We start from the raw sequence: 23770 nt of genomic DNA on the forward strand, positions 1-23770 counted from the left end.
ACTGCTATGTACTAAGAGCTTTATAAATAAAGGATAATATATACTACTGAGATACACTCTACTGTCACTAGATCTGTGCCTACATTCACTACTCTGTATCAGTGTCATCTTTTATGTGACACTGGGAGAGATATATGTATATCAAGCCTTCTAAAATGTGGAGAAGTGCACATAGCAACCAATCCGCTTCTACCAATCATTTTATAGAATGTACTAGATAAATTATAGCTAGAAGTTGATTGGCTGCCATGGCAACTTCTCCACTCTTTAGGTTTGATACATTTCCCCTATTATCTTTTGGTAGATTCATCATTTAACACTTCAATTGGCAACAAGAAAGTGAACTATAGCTATATTGCACTTCTGGTTTTATGAGTACGCACATTCCTAGATCTACCACTAGATGGCTCTGTCGTAGTTGGGTAGGTAAATTCCTTTTATCTATCCTCCTTGGAACTCTATAGTTTATATTAGCTAGCTTTCCGTGCTCTATGATCTGCGGTGTAGGTCTGTCTATCCTGTCCTAGTCTCTGTGGTAGAAGTGGTCCTCCTGGCTCGGTTACACACGTGCATATGGCTGCTCTGCGTTTCCATGAGCTGGGCATAGATGACCGGCTGCTGAAGGTGAGCAACGTCTGGCTGTCTCTCAGGCTGATGGGTGCTGTATATATCTCCAGCGGGGAAAGGCATTTTAGCTGCTGTGGAACTATAGATTCCAGCATACCCTGTCTGCTAACCATTAATCAGTGATTGTAGATAATATATGGACATTCTACTGCTCTCCAGTTGCTGTGGAACTACAAGTACCAGCATGGTGCACTCAGCAAAAATATATATATATAGTGCAAGCTTGGGCAACTTGAGTCTGTCCCACATTTGTAGAACTACAAGTTCCAGCATGCCATGTGAGAGGTTAATCGGTCACATTGCTGCTTGAGGTTCTGTGACAGCTGGTGGCCCTATAATATAGTGTCCCCAAGATGGGCAGGGAGATAAAAACAGAATGATGTTCTGGTCCTGTCCCGGTGCTATATGTTGTGTTGGTGTAGTGATCTGCGTGGTCCATTCATTAAGTGGCAGAGAGCACTATGGTCGGGAAAATTGGTGTTTTCACTGGCGATAGCATTGCTCAATAACTCTTAAAGGGGATCCAAATAGGTTTTTACTTGCGGAATCCGATTTAACGTGTTCTGTTAATGTAATACTATTATGCCATTACAAGCCAGCTCACCCACATGTGCAGCCACTGTGACTGACCGGGTGAAGCAGTCATTTTACTATTGGTGCTCGTGGAACTTTATTGCAGACCTTTTTGTTTTTTCCAGAATTACAAGCTTTAATTGTTGCAATTAAAAACATTAGTGCTGTGATGGTGGAAGGGGGAATTGAAGACAGGCCACCATATTTATATACAATATGTAATAGAAATGTATTGTTCCTGCTAGACTGTTTTAGCGGGGTGTTGCGCCCTGCCTGATTTCAAAGGGGCAGAATGCACCCTGTCCTTTTGGCGGCGCCCCGCTAAAACAACCTGCCGGGTGACATCACCACCCGCAGGCAGCTGTGTCCCGAAGGTGGAAAAACTAGCGGTGCAGCAATCACCGCCTGTGCATGCGCCCGGCATCTATTCACAGAGACAGGAGAACTTGGGGGCAGCCCTGCTCGTCCGTAAGTGCCGGGCATGCCCCGAAGAGTGGTGAAAAGGTGGCGCAGCTTAAAGACACACACCCTTTTCTCATGGCCACTCCCCCTTTTTGGATGCACGCGGGCACCTATGGCACGTGCAGACGTCCCTTTCTGGGTCCGGCACCCTGCCTGGCGCTGGATCTAAAGTGAACACAAATGTTCTATGCTTATATCCGGTGGGCAAGTCGTGTTGAGTAGTGCGAGTCCAACAGATGTGTCCTTGCTCATCTAGCCTCAGTATGCCATGCAGCGCAATATGCTTGGTGTGGGGGAGCAGTCAGGTCCCATGCAACTCTGCTAACTCGGGATTCTCTTTTGCCAAAATGCGTTACGATGCGACTAGGGCGCGCCAGAAGACTCTGCTGATTATTTTGATATGTGACACTTGTATATCTGTGTGCGACTGTAAACGGAACTTGCGGTAAAAAAAAATCTGCGGCAGCTGCATCGTAGCACTTTGCAGCTGATTGAGAGACCCAGTCGCACACAGATATACAAATAGCATTTTCTGGAAAAAGACGGCCGGCCCTAGCAGGATCTCGCTGGACCAAGTGCCCCGAGAGGGGCAGTTTGGCACGGCTACAGCAATGACACACCTGTATAACTTTAGAGTGTGCAGTAGAATTGTATTAGGACCATGTCCAGTGGTCCGGGCATGTTGGGAGGTGTAGTTTCCTGTTTCTGTATGGAGTGTAATAGAACTGTATTATGATCATGTCCAGATGTACAACGTTCTTTCCATCGTTCTTTCCATCAGTTGCATTTTTTCCTGTCTCCATAATATACCAGGAATGGGGAACCTCAGGCCTGGGGGCCATATAAGGCCTGCGGAATCATTTGGTCAGGCCCTTGGAGCTTTTTTCTGCTAGCCTAGAATGGCACCTTGCAGCCATAATCTATGCAGCAGTGCCGCTTGGAGCGTCCTTGGGACGCTTCAGACGGTCACACCGCTGCCCTTACAGCTCTCGGTGTGGGCATTGCTGTAATCAGTGTCAACTGTGGCCCCACCCCTGTATGATGTCACATGGAGGGCGCGTGCCTTGCACCCAGCCCACGAATAATGTTGTATTTATCAAAATGGTCCTCAGCAGAAAAAAGGTTTCCCATCCCTGATCTATCCCAACGGTGACTCTGATCTTATCTGTCCACAGGCTCATTGCGTGCTGGTTACTTCTCCTCCCTCCTCCTTTTTGACCCATCATTACTTGTTTATACAAGTCATAGTGAGCCTCTATCCTACTCTCTACTGCCCTACCCCATCACTGTCTAGAGTTACATCACTGGGGTTATGGTTAGCCTATGTAATTATGTTATCACTGTACAGTGCTGTGGGCACCTTCTGGATGTACATGATGTACTAATGTGTGATGTGCAGTGGTCAGGTCATTGTTTGTGTGTCTATTGCTCTATATGCCTAAATATTGCATTTAAATGTTTAGTTGAATAATGTGAAAGAATGATAAACTGGAGTAAGCAGTGGTATTATTTCAGAATGCCGGTCACATTTATAGGAGTCAATCCTATTAGCCGCGCATATATTCCAAATTTACGGTACCTCTGGCCTCAGATTTTTTTTTTCGCAGCGTCATAGGGCTGCGCACAAAAATACACAATGGGGGGCAATACCGTTGCAATGGCAACTCGCCCCCTTATGGCTAATAGGATTGCCCCCATAGTGTTCTCAAACATAGTAACTCTACTTTTACTGTAATTTGAGATTGCGCTCTTTACTATTGATAGTTTATTAAATAAAGGTTCAAAGTACAACATGATGTTCTACATAGTTTTGATAAGCTGTATACATTTTCATACGCTGTACAAGTGTGTTCTGATGTCTCTCTAGGCCATTGCAGATTTAGGATGGGCCAAGCCAACCTTAATCCAGGAGAAGGCCATTCCGCTGGCCATGGACGGCAAGGACCTCCTGGCGCGAGCGAGGACAGGCTCGGGGAAAACTGCAGCTTACTTAATTCCCATAATACAGAATCTTCTTCAGTCTAAGATGGTATGTGTACCTTAGTGATCTGTGCTTCAGTCATTGTGGTGAAGGTAATGTAATAATGTCTATCAGCTTTCTCTCAGTTTAAGATTTGGGTCAAAAAGTCATCTTAATAGTCATCTGTAGGAGATCTATGAAATGCAACCATTGTATTTCTGCTATATAGTTGGTATATAGTTTCTGGCAGTGGTCCTTAAGGCACCCTAACTCTTCGGGTTTTAAGGTTATCCAGGCTTGAACACACGACTTAATTCGTGCCTCTGCTTATTTGATTTAATCATTTGTGCTCAAGCATGGATATCCTTAAACCCTGGACTGTTAGTGCATTGAGGGCAGAGTTTGGGAAATGCTGATTTATGGCATAGCTTACAATAGCACTTTACAAGTTACCCCTTGCAGTCCTTGCTGTAATCGGCTACAGCAGAGGTTCCTAAAGTCCGCCATTACAGTCCACGTTTTAGGGATATCCATGCTTGAGCACAGGTGACTTAATTAGTACCTTAATCCATTTGATTTAACCATCTGGATTCAAGCTTGGATATCCCTAAAACGTGGACTGTAATGGCGGACTTTGGGAACCTCTGGGCTACAGCTATAGAGTAATTGCTGATGGCTCTCTGTAGCTTTCTGTGCTATATATGTATAGTATATAACTAAGAAGGTCTCCCTAACTCCTATACTCTGTAAAGAGTTGTCTACACAAGCATTGTTCCTGGAAATGATAACTAAATTAGGTGATGGTGGGTCCATCTGATATTCCAATTTTGCAAACCACTGTGACAATTTCCCTTACTACGTCCATTATCTGCTTGTATTAATGTAGACCTCTCTCCCCTCTTTCTTTTATACAGTCTGTCTCTGAGCAGGCTGTCCAGGTTCTGATTCTTGTACCTACCAAGGAACTCGGCCACCAGGTTCACCAAATGATCCGACAGCTGACCACCTACTGTGCCCGCGATGTTAAAGTGGCAGACATATCTGGCCAGGCGGACATTTCTGCTCAGAGGTAAGTGTTATGGATGGACCAGTAACTTCAAGCTGCCACAGAATTTGAGGCACATACAGTATATTAACAGGGCACCTGCCTCCTTTAGACCGATCCTGATGGAGAAACCAGACATTGTGGTCGGCACTCCATCCCGAGCACTGGTTCACATGAAGCAGCAGACACTGTGTGTTCGTGAAACCCTCCAAGCTTTGGTAATTGATGAGGCCGACCTTATTTTCTCCTTCGGGTTTGAGGAAGATTTGAAGAATTTGCTATGGTGAGTACATTGGATCTGGACCAACATTTAATGACGTAATGGATATAAGGGCTACTTGGCTTTGTGCTGCCGTGCGTTAAGCATGTATGACATACTGTTAAAAGAGACTTCTCATAACTTTGTGTTTGTGGGCTGAAGACTATATTCAAAAAACAAAATACAGAAAAAGAACATTTTTGAGAAAAGAGGATACAATGAGGTCTTGGCAGCCAGTGCTGGTCTGTAGCAATGACGGAGAGTGTACATGCTGGGCTGAATTATCTGGTTTACCAATTTCTTATCTCTTTTAGCCAACTCCCCAAGATTTTCCAGTCTTTCCTGATGTCCGCTACATTCAATGAGGACGTGCAGGCACTGAAGGAGCTTGTTCTGCACAATCCAGTGAGTTTTATTTTGTACATAATTAAATGTAAACTGTGGGGGTGATTCAGCCGTGGATAGAATTGCAAAGCCGCACACAAGCAGCTTTGTAATTCCGTCTTTGCTAAAATTCGAATGCAGCAGGAGGTGTTTAACACCCCTTGCTGCATCTGTGATCCCAGCACTGTGACAGAGAGCGTGAGGAATGGCTGAATTATGACCTCACCTGTAAAAGAGCAGCTTTTTTTTTTTTTATAGTCCTTTCTCTGGACACGAGGGTATATTTATTAAAGGTCGATTTTAATCGATGTTGTGTTTCTGGGGCCAAATCACACATTTGCTAGCAAATCATTTTTGAGTTTTTTTTTTTTTGTTGTTTTTTTTAAAGTGTTAGTAAATGTGTAATTTAGCCCCAGAAACAAAATCGATTTTAAATCAACCTTCACTAAATATTCCCCTAGATGTCATCTGGTGCTGTATGTCCCTCTCTTAGATGAGTTAGTGCTGATTATTTTTTTTCTCGTTCTGCAGTCTAAACATCCCTTCTATAGAAGCTAGTAAATGAGATGTGCTGGGGTGTACATGTGCTATACTCTGTGAGTGACTAGAAGCGTCATGACTGGTTTTCAGTCACCGTGTTCCTCTCCTCCCCCAGGTCACACTGAAGCTGGAGGAGTCACAGTTGCCGGACAGCTCTCAGCTCACGCAGTATCAGATTCAGTGTGAGGAGGAAGACAAATTTCTTTTGCTGTATACGTTGCTTAAACTCTCCCTAGTCCGTGGCAAAACCATCGTATTTGTGAATAATGTGGAGAGGAGTTATCGGCTGAAACTCTTCCTGGAGCAGTTTAGTATCCCGGCCTGTGTGCTAAACTCAGAGCTGCCTGTGCAGTCTAGGTGAGACCTGTATGCTGCTGCACGCTCTTTTCTCAGGATTATTAAAAAGGCTTTATATGGTACATTTGTGTGTCAGATTAGCATATTGGCCCTAGTGCATGCAGTTTAAGGGCCACATGGACCTGGGCTGAAAATGATTCATGGGTTTATTGTGAGAAGGGGAGGAGGCATGACCAGCGCTGTGTGGGTGTGGCCAGAGTCATGTGGGCGTGTACACACCTACACTATCAGCCCAATGTCTTTCTAAATACAGAATAGTAAAAAAAAAATGCACCATTTTGAGAGTGAAAAATTTTAATACACATGATTTATGGTCCACCATGTGGACAGCTGGTCATTATGCTGTCATGATTATGGGCCTCTTTCTACTTCAGGGTCCATAGGGGGTCCACAGGGTTGACCTTGGGGGTATAGCTGGATCTGGATCCACAGGCACCACGCAGTTAAAGCTTTGCTGCTCCCAGGATGCACTTGGGTCCGTTCTCCTCCATACCCCGCCCCCGAGCCACAGGCACCTCGGTTTTAGTTGGTGCCCGGCCGGAGTCGAGTCACCCTGGGCAGTGGGGCTGCATAGCAGTCCCTAAGCTTTATTTTTAACAAGAAGATTTTATTTATTTATTTTTACTTCTTCAGAGCGGCAGCATCAGACTGTCCATATGGACGTCCACGCTGCCGCTCCAACAGCCCCACTGGCGCTGTGACGCCAGTACTGATCTGGGGATTGCAGCGGGACCCCGGAGTCAGTACTAGCGTGGCTCCGGGACCTCCCACAGACTGCTGCCGGACGCACGGGGCCAGGTAAGCGCTGCACGCGGGGGATACAAATGCAGTCTTTAGCCGCCGGTCTCTGGGGACAGACCGGCGGCGGGCTCCCCCTCTTCAGGAATACCCCGCGTGACCGCTGAACCACCAGGGTGTGAGTACCGGCAGGGAACCGGCATCCCTTGGGGTTTATTACTAGCCAGGGGAGGCAGCCTTCCCTGCTTTAGCGGCTCCTCCCCTCAGCCCAGCGCGCCTTCTCTCATGCGTGCTGGCGTCGCTGGGCTGTTCTCTCTGTCACTCCTCCTCAGAGTTCTCCGGCGGCCATCTTCTCAAGGCAGCAAGGCAGAGCTCCGAGGCGGTATCCAGTGGACCGGTCCCCCTGCGTACCTCTCCCCCTGCAAAGGACAGTGTTCGCAGCGCTATAGCCCTCCCAGACACGGAATCTGGGAGGTTGATTGTAGCTGTAGGTGCAGTGCGTATAACTTCCTGCATGGTATGTGACTTTTGCTAGTGCTGCCTGTCTGTGACTTATTTCTACTTTCTGTCAGCTTATACCTATCCCTTTCCTTCTCCTACGGCCCGCAGGTGTGTGGGGGAGGGGTGTTCTTTCTGTGTACCTCACTTATAGATCTACGTATTTGTGAGGTCCGTCACATACAGTGGTGTGCTACGCAGTACCATATTGTGGGCTGTTTGTGTTGCATACTTGGGAGTGCGTGGGTGTTATACGCTTCACCTCTTTTCGGTGATACGCTTTTATTGCAAAAGTTTTGTGTCATGTCTGATGAGGAGAATGAGCGCTCCGTGGCTCCTTTGTTGTTTTCCTGCCAACGCTGTTCGGCAGGGGTTGATGGGGCGGATTTGTCTCAGGACTGTCTGTGCGGGCGGTGCCAGCTGGTACCTGGTCCCTCTAAACCCCCGGTGGCGCAGGATCCTCCTTGGGTGATGTTTACACAAGTGCTGGCGTCGATCGCGGACCGGCTTGCGGTCCCGACTGCGGTCCCTTCTAGGGCGTTGCCCCCGCCTACCATCCCTCGTTCCCCGAGTGTTACGCGTCTGGTGCAGTCTCCTCCCGGGTCTCAGACTGTGGGTCCTTATGCGGGATTTCCTGTATACGTGCCATCTCCCACGGTGACGCAGCAGTCGATGGTACCCTCTCAGGAGTATCCTCAAACGGTACCCCTCCCTGGGTGGATGTCCTTTCCAGCTCTGTTCAGAGCTTGGCGGCTTCGTCATCGGCTTTTCAGTCGATGTTGCACTGTGATTTGCCCCCAAAGGTGTCCAACGACCCGTTTCGGCTTCACTGGCGGCGCAGTTCACGGACACGGATGTGTCTTCAGATGACTGAGAGATCCATGAATACTCTGACTCGGATGCCGGGGCCCAGGAGGTGGAGGCGAAGTCCTCCATTAATGTGCCGGCATTGGTTAGGGCGGTGCGGGCCATCCTTCATATAGAGGAGGATGCGCCGGCTCCCAGGTCGAAGTACCCTAATTTTAAAAAGGCCAAAGTAGCTTCGACTGTTTTTCCCCTGTCCGACCAGTTGACTGATCATATGGCGGGGGCCTGGCAGTTGCCCAGCAAGAGATTCCAACCGCAGAAACGGTTGGCCTCTAACTATCCTTTTCCTGAGGCTCATTGCAGGAAATGGGAAATTCCGCCTGCGGTGGATTCCCATGTCACCCGCTTAATTAAAAGCGCTACATTGCCTTTACCGTCTATCTCCTCTCTGAAGGATCCCACGGACAGGAAAGTGGAGACTTGTTTAAAGTCTATCTACTCTCTCTCTGGGGCGGTGGCCCGTCCATCCATGGCCATCTCTTGGGTGGCTAAGGCCATCGAGAGCTGGGCCAGCGCTTTGGAGGATACCTTTCCGGATGATGCTCCGGAGATTCAGAGAGCGTTGATAGGACAAATGAGGGATGCGGCTTCCTACATTGGGGAAGCATCGTTGGATGCAAGCCTGCTGACCTGTAGGGTGTTGGCTGCAGCTGTGTCGGCGCGTTGGTCCTTGTGGCTGTGGTCTTGGAGAGTTGACGCAGACTCCAAAAAGGGCCTGGAGGCCTTACCTTTTAATGGAGAGTTGCTTTTTGGTCCAGACTTGGACAAAATAGTGGATACTCTAGCTAAGTCTAAATCAGCCTTCCTCCCTTCGGCTTCTGCACCTACCAAGGTACGGAGCTCTGCCTTTCGGGTTCAGGGCAAGGCCAAAGGTCAGTCATTGCCGAGGCAGTTGGCGACCAAGGCCGCTTCTAAGCCAAAGAAGCAGGCTTGGACTGCCAGGCGCCCTTCTTCCAAGCAGGAAGATAAGCCTTCTGCCTGATGGGACGGGTCTCCCTCTGGGGGACCCCAGAGTGGGAGGCCGACTTCTTCTATTTTGCCCAGTGCTGGCACAATACCACCACGGATGCCTGGGTTCGAGAAGTGGTCTCCCAGGGGTAGCCCTGTCTTTTCGGCACAGACCACCCCACCAGTTTTTCTGCACGAGTCCTTCTCAGGACATGACCAAGAATTTACAGATTCAGGAAGCTATAGAGTCCTTGCTGAAAGCAGGGGTCATTGTTCCCGTTCCTCAATTACAACGAGGGACGGGGTACTATTCTTCTCTGTTTCTGGTGCAGAAACCCAATGGTTCTCATCGCCCTATCTTCAATTTGAAGTCTATGAACAAATTCCTCAGAGTTCCCAAATTCAGGATGGAAACGTTACGTTCCATCATTCTGGCGATGGAACCTGGGGATTACATGGTGTCCCTGGATATCCAGGACGCCTACCTCCATGTTCCGATAGCACCTTCGCACCAGCGGTATCTGAGGTTCGCTATCCTTCAACATCATTATCAGTTCCGGGCGCTACCCTTTGGCCTCTCCACGGCACCGTGGGTATTCACAAAGATTATGGCGGTTATGGCCGCACATCTTCGGAACCAGAATGTACGGCTGTTGCCGTATCTGGACGACCTCCTGTTGCTGGCGAGCTCCCCGGAGGTACTGCTTCAACATCTCCACCTAACGATCGCTTGCCTGCAAGCACACGGGTGGTTGATAAATTGGAGAAAGTCCTCCCTGATTCCATCACAGCGTATGGTTCATTTGGGAGCCCTGCTGGATTCTCGTCAGCAAAGGATCTTCCTGACTCCGGAGAAGGTCTCCTCCCTACAGCTGCGGATACGCAGTGGCATATATCAACCACCAAGGAGGAACTCGCAGTTGGGCAGCGATGTCGGAGGTGTCTCGCATTCCAGAGATCTCGGCGGTCTTCATCCCCGGAGTCCTCAATTGGGAGGCGGACTTCCTCAGCCGTCACGACGTACATCCCGGGGAATGGTCGCTTCACGCAGAGGTGTTTCAGCTACTCGTGGACAGATGGGGGCTGCCGGAGCTGGACTTGATGGCCTCCCGTCACAATCACAAGTTGCCTGTTTACGGGTCAAGGACAAGAGACGCAGGCGCATGTCTGGTAGATGCGCTGTCGGTGACATGGACGTTTCACCTGGCGTATCTGTTTCCTCCGATATCCCTGCTTCCTCGGGTCCTGCGGAAATTCAAGCAGGACAGCGGCACGCTCGTGCGGGTGGCTTCGGCGTGGCCCAGACATCCTTGGTACTCCGATCTGAGGAGCCTCTCCATCGACGCTCCGTACCTTCTTCCTCAGCGTTGGGACCTGTTGTCTCAAGGGCTCTGCCTTTACCCGGATCTGGGTCGGCTGTCTTTGACGGCGTGGCTCTTGAGACAGCCGTCTTGAGGTCTCTGGGCTTCTCCAGTTCGGTTATTGGTACCATGCTCAGGGCACGCAAGCCTGCTTCTGCACGGATTTACCACAGGATGTGGCGCACTTACTTTCAGTGGTGTGAGTCCAGAAGCTATGATCCTCAGGTGTTCCGAGTTTCCAGAATCTTGGAATTTCTTCAATCAGGTTTGGACCTCGGTTTACGCCTTGCCTTTCTGAAGGTTCATGTGTCCGCTTTGTCCGTGTGGTTCCAACGACGGATTGCTACACTGCCAGATGTTCACACCTTTTTCCAAGGTGTTCTCAGGATCCAGCCTCCCTTCGTGCCTCCTGTGGCTCCTTGGGACTTGGCGGTGGTGCTACGGGTTCTGCAGGGTCCTCCTTTTGAGCCTCTTGAGTCAGTGGAACTCAAGTGGCTGACGTTTAAGACCGTTTTTCTCCTGGCAATTGCTTCTGCCAGGAGGGTGTCAGAATTGGGGGCGCTTTCCTGTCGCCCTCCTTTTCTGATTTTTCACCAGGACAGAGCGGTGCTCCGCACTCGTCCTGAGTTTTTGCCTAAAGTGGTCTCAAAGTTCCACATCAATCAGGAACTTGTTGTGCCAGCTTTTCAGTCACCTGATCTTTCTGCTGGTGAGGCTTCCTTAGATGTAGTCCGGGCGCCTAGAATCTATGTGGACCGGACTGCTTCAGTTAGGAAGTCTGATTCATTGTTTGTCCTCTTTGGTTTTCACAAGAGGGGTTGGCCTGCCAACAAACAAACGTTGGCCCGTTGGCTTTGTTATGTTATTTGTGAGGCTTATGCACAGGAGGGTTTACCTGTGCCAGCCTCTGTTAAGGCTCACACCACTCGTTCTGTGGGTCCCTCTTGGGCTGCTAGACGTGGCGCCTCGTCTGTTCAGCTGTGTAAGGCGACCACTTGGTCTTCAATTCAGACGTTTTTGAGGTTTTATGCGTTTGACACCTTCGTCTCTCAGGATGCATCCTTTGGGCGCCGGGTACTCCTTTCAGCACAGGAGCGTCCCCGCCCTTAGTTGAACTGCTTTGGGACATCCCCAAGGTCAACCCTGTGGACCCCCTATGGACCCTGAAGTAGAAAACAAGAGATATGGTAAGAACTTACCTTTGTTATCTCTGTTTCTACGAAGTCCATAGGGTCCACAGGGCGCCTGCCCTGACGCACCTGGCTTCATATGGGCTGTGTGGCTGGTCACCGGTTTTCCGTCTCCCATTTCTGTGAGTATGGTTTCTTGTGTTCCAGTCTTCCTTCTCTCTGTTTAGTCTCCTCCTCCGGCCTTGGCTGCTTACCAACTGAGGTGCCTGTGGCTCAGGGGCGAAGTATAGAGGAGGACGGACCCAAGTGCATCCTGGGAGCAGCAAAGCTTTAACTGCGTGGTGCCCGTGGATCCAGATCCAGCTATACCCCCAAAGTCAACCCTGTGGACCCTATGGACTTAGTAGAAACAGAGATAACAAAGGTAAGTTCTTACCATATCTCTTGTTTTTTATGTGATGACTTTAAGCTGTAGTCCCATCCACCCCATTGCTAATTCGGCCCTGAGTGCGTCCAACGTTTACTCAAATGACACCACCTGAAATGGAATTTTCATTTTTGGATGAAACTATTTAATTCTAGACTATTTAATGAGGTTCTAGGTGGCTGGCAGAGTCTCTTTCTACATTTTGGTGGTGTAATGTCAATGAATGTTTTTGTCCTGCAGGTGTCACATCATTGCCCAGTTTAACCAGGGCTTCTATGATTACATTATTGCAACGGATGAACAATCATTATCTGACCCCACGGAAAAGAAGGGAAAGAAGTCGGCTGGCAAGAAAAAGGGAGGAAGAGGAGTAAAGTGAGAGCTTAATCCTATATAATTTACATTGTGCTTTTCAGTCAGTGCTATGATAGATCCCACTCCTGTCCTATCCTGCTGTCCTGTTCCTGTTCTCACACTACACGTGTGCTACATGCCACCTCTATCCTGTCCTGCAATCCTTTCCACTGTTTTTATTACACTACACGTTATACATGCCACCTCTATCCTGTCCTGCCCTCCTCTCTGCTGTTCCTATTCTCACACTGCACACGTTATACATGCCATCTCTATCCTGTCCTGCCCTCCTCTCCGCTGTTCCTAATCTCACACTTCATGTGTGTTACATGCCGCCTCTATCCTGTCCTGCCCTCCTCTCTGCTGTTCCTATTCTCACACTGCACACGTTATACATGCCACCTCTATCCTGTCCTGCCCTCCTCTCTGCTGTTCCTATTCTCACACTGCACACGTTATACATGCCACCTCTATCCTGTCCTGCCCTCCTCTCTGCTGTTCCTATTCTCACACTGCACATATGTTATACATACCACCTCTATCCTGTCCTGCCCTCCTCTCTGCTGTTCCTGTTCTCACACTGCACATATGTTATACATACCACCTCTACCCTGTCCTGCCCTCCTCTCTGCTGTTCCTGTTCTCACACTGCACACGTTATACATGCCACCTCTATCCTGTCCTGCCCTCCTCTCTGCTGTTCCTGTTCTCACACTGCACATATGTTATACATACCACCTCTACCCTGTCCTGCCCTCCTCTCTGCTGTTCCTATTCTCACACTGCACACGTTATACATGCCATCTCTATCCTGTCCTGCCGTCCTCTCTGCTGTTCCTAATCTCACACTTCATGTGTGTTACATGCCGCCTCTATCCTGTCCTGCCCTCCTCTCCGCTGTTCCTAATCTCACACTTCATGTGTGTTACATGCCGCCTCTATCCTGTCCTGCCCTCCTCTCTGCTGTACCTATTCTCACACTGCACACGTTATACATGCCACCTCTATCCTGTCCTGCCCTCCTCTCTGCTGTACCTATTCTCACACTGCATCTAACCTTGAGCCTGCCATGCAGCTGCCATACCTTACCTAGATTAAGTTTTTATTCGTATCAAACATGTGCCGCAATCTTTTTTTTTTTTTTTTTTTTTTAATCCCTCATGTTCTCCCCACTATGGCTAGAAATGTCTGATTGTTCATCCAATTAAGTGGGATTACTGACATGAAGTCTGGGATACTGTCTCCTATTAGGTGTTTTGGTCATATAATAGTAAATGTTGTCAGTAGCTGATTAATAATAGCTAACTTGTATATTAAGTTTAGTGGTCCTGTACACATCGTTCTTCACTTGCTCAGCAACTTACTTTCTTTTCAGAGGTCAGGACAGTGAATACGGCGTGTCCCGGGGAATAGACTTCCAAAACGTTTCTACTGTATTAAACTTTGACTTCCCGCAGTCAGTTGATTCCTATATTCACCGTGCTGGAAGGTATGTCTAAGGGAGGCCAGTTGCCTATGTAAGCTGTATCTCCTATTCCTCCTACCTTTCTCTTTCCCTTGTCTCACTAATCCTTCTCATTTCAGGACAGCCCGTGCTAATAACCCAGGTGTGGTTCTTACATTCGTGGCACACATAGAGCTCCCCCTGCTGACCGACATAGAGGAGGCACTAGGTGGAGGTTAGTATGATGCGTGCACAAACGGGAATAATTATTTTGTCTATCTTAGTGTACAGTTCCAGTTCTCTTGTCTTCACACTTAACCCATAATGAAAAAGCCAATTTTGCAACTTTACGTCTACACTAAATTTCCCATTTAGGTAATGTGCAGCCTTTACTGATTATTATTATTATATATCTTATGCCAAGAGGAAGTTTACTCTGAAGAAATCTCTTCCCATTAATCGCAATTATAATGCAATAGTTTAACACAATGGTTTATTTAAAGTAGGGATGTGCAGGCTCGGATAGGTTCGAGTTTGCACGTGGAGTTCGGATTTTTCCCTCCAAAAAAACGGAACTCTGAACGAGGCAAAACGTCATCTTACATGGACGAACATCATCATTCCTGGACAAAAGACCAGGAATGATGATGTTCGTCCATGTAAGATGACGTTTTGCCTCGTTCTGAGTTCCGTTTTTTTGGAGGGAAAAATCCGAACTCCACGTGCAAACTCGAACCTATCCGAGCCTGCACATCCCTAATTTAAAGTTTTCTTGTAGGCACCCCTCACCTTCTTACATTACTTCTAATTTAGGATGCTTTTAGACTTTGTTAATTTTACAACTTTCTGCAATTTATATTTTATCCTGGACCCTTGCAAAATCCTCAATTGAGACAGATTGTACAGGTGTTAGTATTAGCTCTGAATTGTGAACAAACAGGCAGCCTGTTAATTAAGATTATGGAGGATAATTATTAAACCCAAGGACCATATTAAATTTGAGTGGACCCGCAATACTTTTCTGCCTCCCAGACTTTTTGCCTACATCACGTGTTTTGCAAGCGGAAAAGTATCGCGCGCATGCCCGCATTCAATTTGAAAGTGCACGAAAACGGGACCCGGCGAAACTTAAACAAGCGGAAAATCCTGTCAGATTTGGGGAAATCAGCCTGACACCCCCCAAAAGATGCTCTGATATGGGAGATAGCTATGGTACCCCCCGATTTGGCTTGCTGAAGGTATTTGGTGTTTTTAAACGGGCTCAATAGCTGCTAAATAGCGTTTTTGTATAAGTGGTGCAGAATAGTATTCAGGAGTTTTTTTTGCAGAAAATAACTTATCCCAGCAAATTAGGGTACTTGAAAATGGGGGTCAACATATTTTAGAGTTGCTAAAGTTGTTTAAAAAATCGTGAAAAATCCACCTGCCGCAAACACCTGCAATGAAAAAACACATGGGGCATACTTGGGGACCCCCCAGAGTCTAGTTTGCTAGTTTTTAACTTTGTCCCCCAACATTTTTATTTTTTTTTTTGGACCCAAATTCAGTGATTTTTTTGGGGTGTTCTTTAGTGTTTTGTTTTTTTTTGACGCAGTTTACCTTTGTGGGACTGTCTGAAGGCTGCACGGGGGTTCCCGCAACGTTGCACTCCAAAACCCCAATTCTGCACTTTTTTCCGCCTGCTATTCATAGGCGAAACTTTACCGCCTATTACATTGCATTGACTTTCCACCTAGGCGGAAAGTCTTCCAAATTGAATATGGCGATACTTTTCCGCCTGGCGAAATGACGTCATCTGTGAAACTTTTCCGCGGATTCCGGCTTTTCGCCTCAAATTGAATACGGGCCTTAGAGAGAAAGTGGAGACATGGCCCATAGCAACCAATCATCTTCTAACTCCTTTTACATGAAGCTGATTGGTTGCTATGAACAACTATCTGTCTCCAAGATTTGATAAATATTTTACCTATATCTTGAGTGCTCACATAAAGAAACATATAGCATTTACAAAATGGGGGCTATGTAATAGGTTTTGAGATTAGGGAACCAGCGTGATTTTGGGGAGTTTGCCACTAAATTTAAAGAGGCAATCAGTTATAAGGCAAAACCAGCCTTCTAACAGATTGCCGCTTTAAAATGAGGCCTGTTCCCTAACCTCGGATCCCATCACATAATCCCTTCTCCTTATTGTTCCTTCGACAGGTGCCTCTCAGGAGTGTGTACTCAGCTCCTACAGGTTCCGCATGGAGGAGGTGGAAGGGTTCCGTTACCGCTGTAGGGTGAGTATGACCGAAAACAAGGATCATCTATAGAACATAACATACTCCGGTTCTGTGGGGCTTGTTTAGGTGGAAATCAAACAATGTTAATAACACAGGTACTTTAGGGAATACTGTTGTGTAATGGAGAATCTCCCTTTATATTGTAGTCATTGGGGCAGATTCAGTTGAGCACAAGGTCCCTTTGTGCACATTTCTGAATAATATGGTACATTGCAAGCAAAAATAAGCCATTTATTACCAGTAATATCTGGCAGGGACTCCTCCTTTTGAGCCTGTCACTTCTCCCACTGTATATGCAGGACAGGGGATGGAAGTTACACCACTATAGTGTACAGCTGTAGTCACATGTACCACGTAGGAGTTAAGTGACTGCATTAGGAGATTTGGTTTGTTCATGCGATGTCTCTCCCATAGGATGCAATGAGGTCAGTGACCAAGCAAGCCATAAAGGAGGCACGTCTAAAGGAGATAAAGGAAGAATTGCTGAACTCTGAGAAACTAAAGGTCAGGACCACCTTTTAGTGTCCCACCCCTGCACACATCTTCTGTCTGCCCAATTTACCACCTCAGACACCAGTTCTGTATTTATCAATGGAGCTGTGCAATGGGAGGCAGCATATACACTGACCTATTCCTGTACATCACACGGATGTAGGAGCCTCTGGTCAGACACCTCTGTACGTCCTGTGCACAGGGAGCAGCTGAGTTTACCTGGTGACTCACGGCTGTAAGTCCTGACTCAGTCACTCTGACCTTACACAGCAGCACATTACACCTGCTTCCTCCTGCAATGCTGGCACCACTCTCCTTTTATCAGCAGAACACAGTGAGTGATGCGAGATGGAACAGCTCCATGTTTGTGTACCTCAGCCGACCCATTGTATTCGTGTGAGCGGTCACACAGCTTTCACACACTTCCTATGATCTTGTGCTGTCCAGTGTGGTTGGTAACTTCCTATAAATGCATAATACAGACTTACAGATCCACACAATCACATGACCTAACTCCTGGTACAGTATATACACAATGCTGGCAGGGATTCCAGGTTCCCAGGTATTGCATAGCTTTGGTTTATTTTCGTCTAACTCCTGTCTCCCTTTTCCTGCAGACATATTTCGAGGACAACCCCCGGGACTTTAATCTCCTACGGCATGATAAAGCACTACACCCTGCAGTAGTCAAGCCTCACCTGAAAAATGTTCCTGACTATCTGAGTATGTGCGGGCTTCTATTATGTGCTACTTATAGTCCCCATTCACGAACCTTCGGGTTTAAGCACAGTGGCCTAATTTATGTTATTTACTTGATATGTAGAGCAAAGCATCTTGAATTTGCATCAGTGCACCATAGAGGGTTCACCCATGGAAACTGGTGTACATGTAACTGCAAAAGGTGCTTTACCCCAATCAGGTTGTAGTTCCTCTAGTATCATTCAGAGGAGACATCTGGTTGCCATGGGTTGCAGATTCTAGATAATGCACCAGTTTTCCCCCCACCCCAATGTGGTTTTATATGGAGGTGATAGACTGGCTTACAGTATTCGGTTCTGTAGGACATGGGGACATCACTGAGGTATAAAGCACCTGTAGCGTGCACCGGTCTATATATAGAATTGGGAGCCTCCCAGATGTCACTGGTGAATTTGTAAGGTGCATTCTCATGAATATTGGTTCAATCCCCAACGCTGCCACTTCCTGTTTCATTGTATCATTGTTTTTATTTGTATTAAATGATATTCTTGCCTAAAACCACCACCTCCTCCTCATGCGCTGTGATGTGACTGTTTCTGCCTCACACAGTCCCACCTTCCCTACGCTCCATCGTGGACCCTCTGATGAGGAAAAGAAAAAGGAGGAGAATGCAGCCGGGACCCTCCAAAGCCCCAGCTAAAAAGGTGGGAGCGTAACTTTTCTCACAGGCACTCTCCCTAGTCATGTGACCATTACATCCATCTTGTGTGTAGCTATAATAGGGGAGATCGTTTATTTGATCTGGTTATGTTCCAAGGGCATGAACTTAGGAAAAACATATATTTTACCAGGTTTTCATGAACAATTAATATGGAAACCATGGAAATAACCCAGAACTGTTTTATGACTACATTCAGATGTAGAAAAAACATATTTAGAGGTGTTTTTTTTTGTTTGTTTTTTGTTTTTTTTCATTGCTTCAATGTTTATAAGCTAGTTGTAAGTGGATGGGGCCACCTCAGTCATTAGTTGTTATGGCCTTCAGTTGTAAGTGGGTGGGGCTAGCCAACACAGTCATTAGTTATTGGGGCCTACAATGAATAACCAATTGCCATGGTGTAATGGCAGGAAGTAGAAGGAACGAGGCTTTGCCAATGGCCCCCTTTCATCTCTCTTCCAAATATTCCCACCTTAAATAATGGCTGTCTACGTCTTGTTGGGGTCCAGTGGGTTAGATTGAGAATAAATAACTGGGTGTCTCTGCACCTGAACACAGAACAATCATGACATTAGGCTAAGAAATAAACCTATTTATATAGACACATCCCAGCAGGGGAAATTTGGTCAGGTCTGTTTACACAGTTGTTAACACCTTCCACGATTAATTGGATGTATCGTCACAAAGAGATTTTTGTTTACACTCTAATACACAGGTTCTCAAACTCTGTCCTCGGGACCCCAAACAGTGCAAGTTTTGCAGATCTCACAGAATCACAAGTGAAATAATTAGCTCCACCTCTGGCTCTTTTAAAATGTGTCAGCCAGTAATAAATACACTTGTGCACCTGCTTGGGTGACCTGGAAAACATGAACTGTGTGGGGTCCTGAAGACAGAGTTTGAGAACCACTGCTCTAATAGATTCCATCTTGCAGTTCATTGGAAATAATTAGAATGTCTTTGCATGTAATTTGTTGTCGTCCAACCACTAGGTGGCGCAGTATACATACTATCACCAAAGTACATTGTGCCAGTGTTGCTTGTGATAGATATTCTACTCCTTTATGAAATCACAGCCACTTGCTTAGTGTGTCTGACAATTACCTGCTGTGGGTGCGCCCATTACTAATGAGAACTAAGATTTGGGACAACTGCAGTTGCTTAAAATGAGGGCTTTTTTGTAATCTTTAAAATCTCTTTTCTTTGCATCTCACAGTTCAAGAAGACACAGAACCCGCTGCGAACCTTCAAACACGCAAAGGGGAACAGAAAGGCGGCCACCAAGAAAGGCACAGGGCAGTCCTGAGTAAACTCCCCCATCGTCGGCCATCAGAATGGTGGATGAGATACAGGACTTGTTGCAGGACTTCTGTCTGTACTCGGATGTAAAACCCCTGAGTGCGCTCATTATTGTATGGGGTACATGGTTTTTGTTCTGGCCGAAGAACACCCTAAAGTGCCGGACAAAGAAGATTTTAGTATCACTTTGTAAAGTGCCTTGTAAATAAATATATATATAATTTTCTGTGACTTCTCCCTCTGCTTAGTAATGTCATTCCTAAATATACAATTTTTGGTGCCTTTAGCCATCCCTAAAATTCAAGTTGTCGTCTATTATACAGCTGTAAGAACATTCAGAAGTATATACAGTATAGTATACAGACGTGGACGAACCTGTTGGTACCCTTCCACGAAAGAAAAAAAGAACCCACATATTTTTTTCTGACAGAATGAAAGTGATAAAAGTAATTGTTAGCCATCATTAGCAGAATATTTTAAATAATAAAACGAAAATGGCATGGACACAAATGATGGGACCCTTATCTATTGCACAACCTTTAGAGGCAATCACTTCAAGCAAGAAAATTGTCCTGCACTGACAAGTAATCGTTATTAATTCAGAAACTCCTTTTCCCTATTAATAATGTATTGGGATACTGATATTTATGGCTTCAATATTTACTTATGCCATTTGTAGCAGTGTGTGGTGCCACCTAAATCATTAAATCCTCATAATACACTGAAAAGAATGAGAATTATAGGAGCACTCCAGGGTTATCACAAATATGCTCTGTCAATATTTAGTGAGTATTGTTACATGTCTTAAAACATAACCTTTAATATTTATTTGTTAAAGGATATCACATCCAATGTACTTGACATGTTGGTGAAAATGTTAAAACAAGAAAAGGTGAGTAACGTAAGAAACTGGTGAATTAAAATCTCCATGGACTGTGTTTGTGTCAATCATTCAAAAAGCCTAGTATTGTACATGACAATCAGTATCATTTTTACATAATCTTATATTATGCTGCAGGCTATATTGCTCATGGATAATTTACTATTCATATTATTATGTAGATTGTGCCAATAGCCTGCTTGGATATTATTAGTAACACTATCTAAAAAGAATGACATATTGTAACAAAAAGGAATACACAGATGTAGATGCCTGACATTTCTCCGACGCCGGGAGACCGGCGCCCGGCATCCTGATCGAAGGGATGTCGGGCGCCGCGAGCGGTTAGGGTTAGGCACCCCCCGGGGGGGACTTAGGTTTAGGCAGCGGGAAAGGGGGGATTAGGGGGTAGAATAGGTTAGTGAATACTTACTTGGGGACAATCAGGATTTTCATCCTTTTCGGGCTGCCGCCGTCGGGATTTGAACCGCCGGCCGGTAAATCATACCGGTTTCCTCCAGGAAACTCTGCTGTTGTCGGGCTGTCACTGCCGGGAATCGAACCGCCGGCCATGGTTAGGTTTAGGGAATGAAACTGATAACCTAAACCGCGGCTGTCCGTGCTCTGCATCACTTTGATCGGGGCGCCGGTCTCCTGGCATCGGTAAAATGACAGGCGTCTAGATTTAACGGCTGTCATTTAACCCTCGCCAAGATTAAGCAGACAGGAAGCCGGCAGTCTGGATTAGTTCCGCCGGCTTCCCGACTGTATACCCTCCTGGAGTGCACCTAGAATTCTCACTTTTTCTTTTCAGTATATTAACAGTTAGTTTGGCCCATTCTTCCTGATCAAACAACGGGCCTAATTCAGAGATGTACGTTCATCCGAGGATTGACATGCTGCGGCATTTGGGGGGGGTGGAGCGGGGGCATGCCTGGTTGTCGTTCCTGGAAACAGACGTGTCGCTTCCGTTTTTCCGGGTGGGACCAGGCCAGGTTCTGAAAGAGCGACCATTGGTCCCGATGGTGATGCAAGCCTGCGACGTCTGTCGCAGTGCTGGCATCGCAAATGCAGCAAGGGGGTGTCTGACGCATCTTTTTGCATCTGAGATGAACAGATTTGCACAGCCGCTTGTGTGCGGCTCTGCAAATCCGTCCGGCCCTGTCTCGGGTGCCTTCTCCAGACTGCATGTTACAGCTCTTTCCATAGATGTTCCATAGAATTCAGATCAGGGCTCATAGAAGGCCACTTCTGTATAATCCAATATTTTGTTCTTATCCATTCTTGAGTGATTTTAGATGTGTGTTTTGGGTCCTTTTGGAGGTCCCATGACCTACGACTAAGCAGTATGTTTCGCTCCAGAATGACTAGATAGTCTTGAGATTTCTTTGTGCCCTGCACATTGTGTCGCAGCAAAGCAGCCACAAAACACAACCAAGCCTCCTCCATGTTCCACAGTGTTCTTTTCTTTGAAAGCTGATGTGACTTGTCAAAAAGTTCCAGTTTTGACTCATCTGTCCAAAGGACATGCTCTCACTAGCATTGTGGCCTGTCAATATGCATTTTGCCAAATTCCAGTCTGGCTTTTTTATGTTTTTCCAAAAGTGTAGTCCGTCTGGGTCTTCTCTCATGGAGCTCATTGTCGCTCAAAAAGCAGTTGATGGGGTGATCATACCCTGACATACCTTGGCCTTGGAGTTCAGCTTGTATCTCTTTTGTAAGTTTTCCTTGGCTCTTTTTCTATTCTCACTATCCTTCTGTTTAATCTGGGGTCGGTTTTCCTCTTTCCGCCGTTTCCAGGGAGATTGGCTACAGTCCCAAACTTCTTAATATTTGCAACTGTAGTCACCGGAGCATCAAACTGCTTGGAGATGATCTTATAGCCTTTACCTCTGGGCCATGTTCCGTGTCTGTGGTGCACACAATGATACCAAACAGCAGAGTGACTACTTTTCTCCATTTAATTGGTTGAATGACTGATTAGAAGATTGAGAACGTGCGATGCTAACTAATAAAGAAATTAGTTTGAAATATCATTATAATAACCAATTCCTTCTTTCTATGGGGTACCAACAAATCTGTCCAAGCAATTTTAGTATATCTTTGGATAATAAGCAATCTATTTCTCCTCACAGTTTCGTTGCATCAGAAAAGGCAGCAAGTATAGCTGAGACAATAGCTTTTAATTACATTAGTTTTCAGGAGGAATGAAGCTGTAAGGATACCAACACATTTGTCCACATCTGTGCATTTAAACATTTTAGGTAAAAGTTCTGGTTGCGAGGGTTAGATAACTATTGAAGGAGACCACAGTCATCCTCTCAGAGGGGGTGATTAATAACCCTTGCGGACATAAGCCAAAGACCCGGGTCTGATCCAGGTTGACAGTCCGCTTTTTAGCAGAGTTTTTCACGGGACTTGCAACCCGGGTCGTTGACTGCTCAAGTGTGAAAGGTATGATCCAGGTCACACCTAAACCAAACAGATTGGCCGGGGACAATATGAGATCATCTCCAAACGCCCACTGAATGCCAAAGACCCGGGTCACTGCAAGACCCAGGTCCGGTGTGAAGGGAATAACACAGGTCGTCACCCATGTGCGAAAGGGTAAACCCATTCTCAGTGTCCTGGGTTGAAGCCGGGAATTTGTCTGAAAGTGGTATTAGATGTGGAAGCAGTATTGGCTGCATATTTTGGTGCAGCTGCTACTGCGAGTTTGTGGAAATGCCGTGGTCGATTGGCGTTCTATTGAGATGCGCACCAGCTGCAGCTTGATGCTGCCAATGTGAGTATAAAGGCACACAATCGGACATTGCACCCGACTATAGCAAGTGCAGATTGTCCGACCGTGGCAGCCGGTGTCAGTACAACTGCGTCTTTAGATGCTGACAACGACATGCCCAAAACTGCTGACCACCCCTCCAGTAACCACCCATACAGGCCCATCAAAATTGCAGGGATCGCCAGGTAATATCAATCTGCGTCTCTGTCCGGTAACCATCGATACGGATCAGACCCATGTGCAGAGGTAAACCATCAAACACTTGCGCCAGATTGTTCTCTGCATCCACTTTGAGAATTCCCCCCCAAAGTCTGATGTTGCTGATAACATACAGCAGTAGCTTATGCTTCACTCTACATCAAATGCAATTACAAAGTCAAACCTCTCGGGCTATGGAAAGGTTTCATATTGATCAACGTGTGCATATGTACATTCACAGATCTTCAAAGAATATAGAAAGTGGGTTAACATGTATTATGAAAATTGACATATTGGTAACGAGTTAAGCCTGGTACACAATATACAATTATCGGGCCTATTAGCCAATAATTGTATAATCAGTCTGGAAATCTCATAGTTTGTATGCAGGAGCATTAGCCAATGAATTGCTTCAAATGCTCTTGCATGGGGAGGTTGGGTTTTGA

The 23770-nt window shown here is 46.4% G+C and overlaps 1 protein-coding gene across 1 annotated transcript; it reads left to right on the plus strand.

Moving 5' to 3' along the window:
• The first annotated feature begins 487 nt into the window (after positions 1-487).
• On the plus strand, positions 488-19690 carry DDX56 (DEAD-box helicase 56). The gene is made up of 14 exons (XM_088443205.1): positions 488-624; positions 3530-3691; positions 4537-4691; positions 4780-4950; positions 5241-5331; positions 5966-6207; positions 12417-12551; positions 13906-14019; positions 14115-14209; positions 16177-16253; positions 16671-16760; positions 17366-17471; positions 18057-18151; positions 19382-19690. The coding sequence occupies exons 1-14, from the start codon at positions 574-576 to the stop codon at positions 19469-19471; spliced, it is 1674 nt and encodes a 557-aa protein (XP_088299331.1). The 5' UTR covers positions 488-573; the 3' UTR covers positions 19472-19690.
• The last annotated feature ends 4080 nt before the right edge of the window (positions 19691-23770 follow it).

The sequence above is a fragment of the Taudactylus pleione genome, unplaced genomic scaffold (assembly GCF_031769625.1).
Source record: "Taudactylus pleione unplaced genomic scaffold, aTauple2 ptg000329l, whole genome shotgun sequence".
Classification (NCBI taxonomy): domain Eukaryota; kingdom Metazoa; phylum Chordata; class Amphibia; order Anura; family Myobatrachidae; genus Taudactylus; species Taudactylus pleione.

Coding starts and splice junctions, on each gene's coding strand:
- DDX56 (XM_088443205.1), top strand. CDS start 574: ATGGCTGCTCTGCGTTTCCATGAGCTGGGCATAGATGACCGGCTGCTG. Junction 4,951..5,240: donor GATTTGAAGAATTTGCTATG/GTGAGTACATTG, acceptor TATCTCTTTTAG/CCAACTCCCCAAGATTTTCC. Junction 12,552..13,905: donor AAGGGAGGAAGAGGAGTAAA/GTGAGAGCTTAA, acceptor CTTTCTTTTCAG/AGGTCAGGACAGTGAATACG.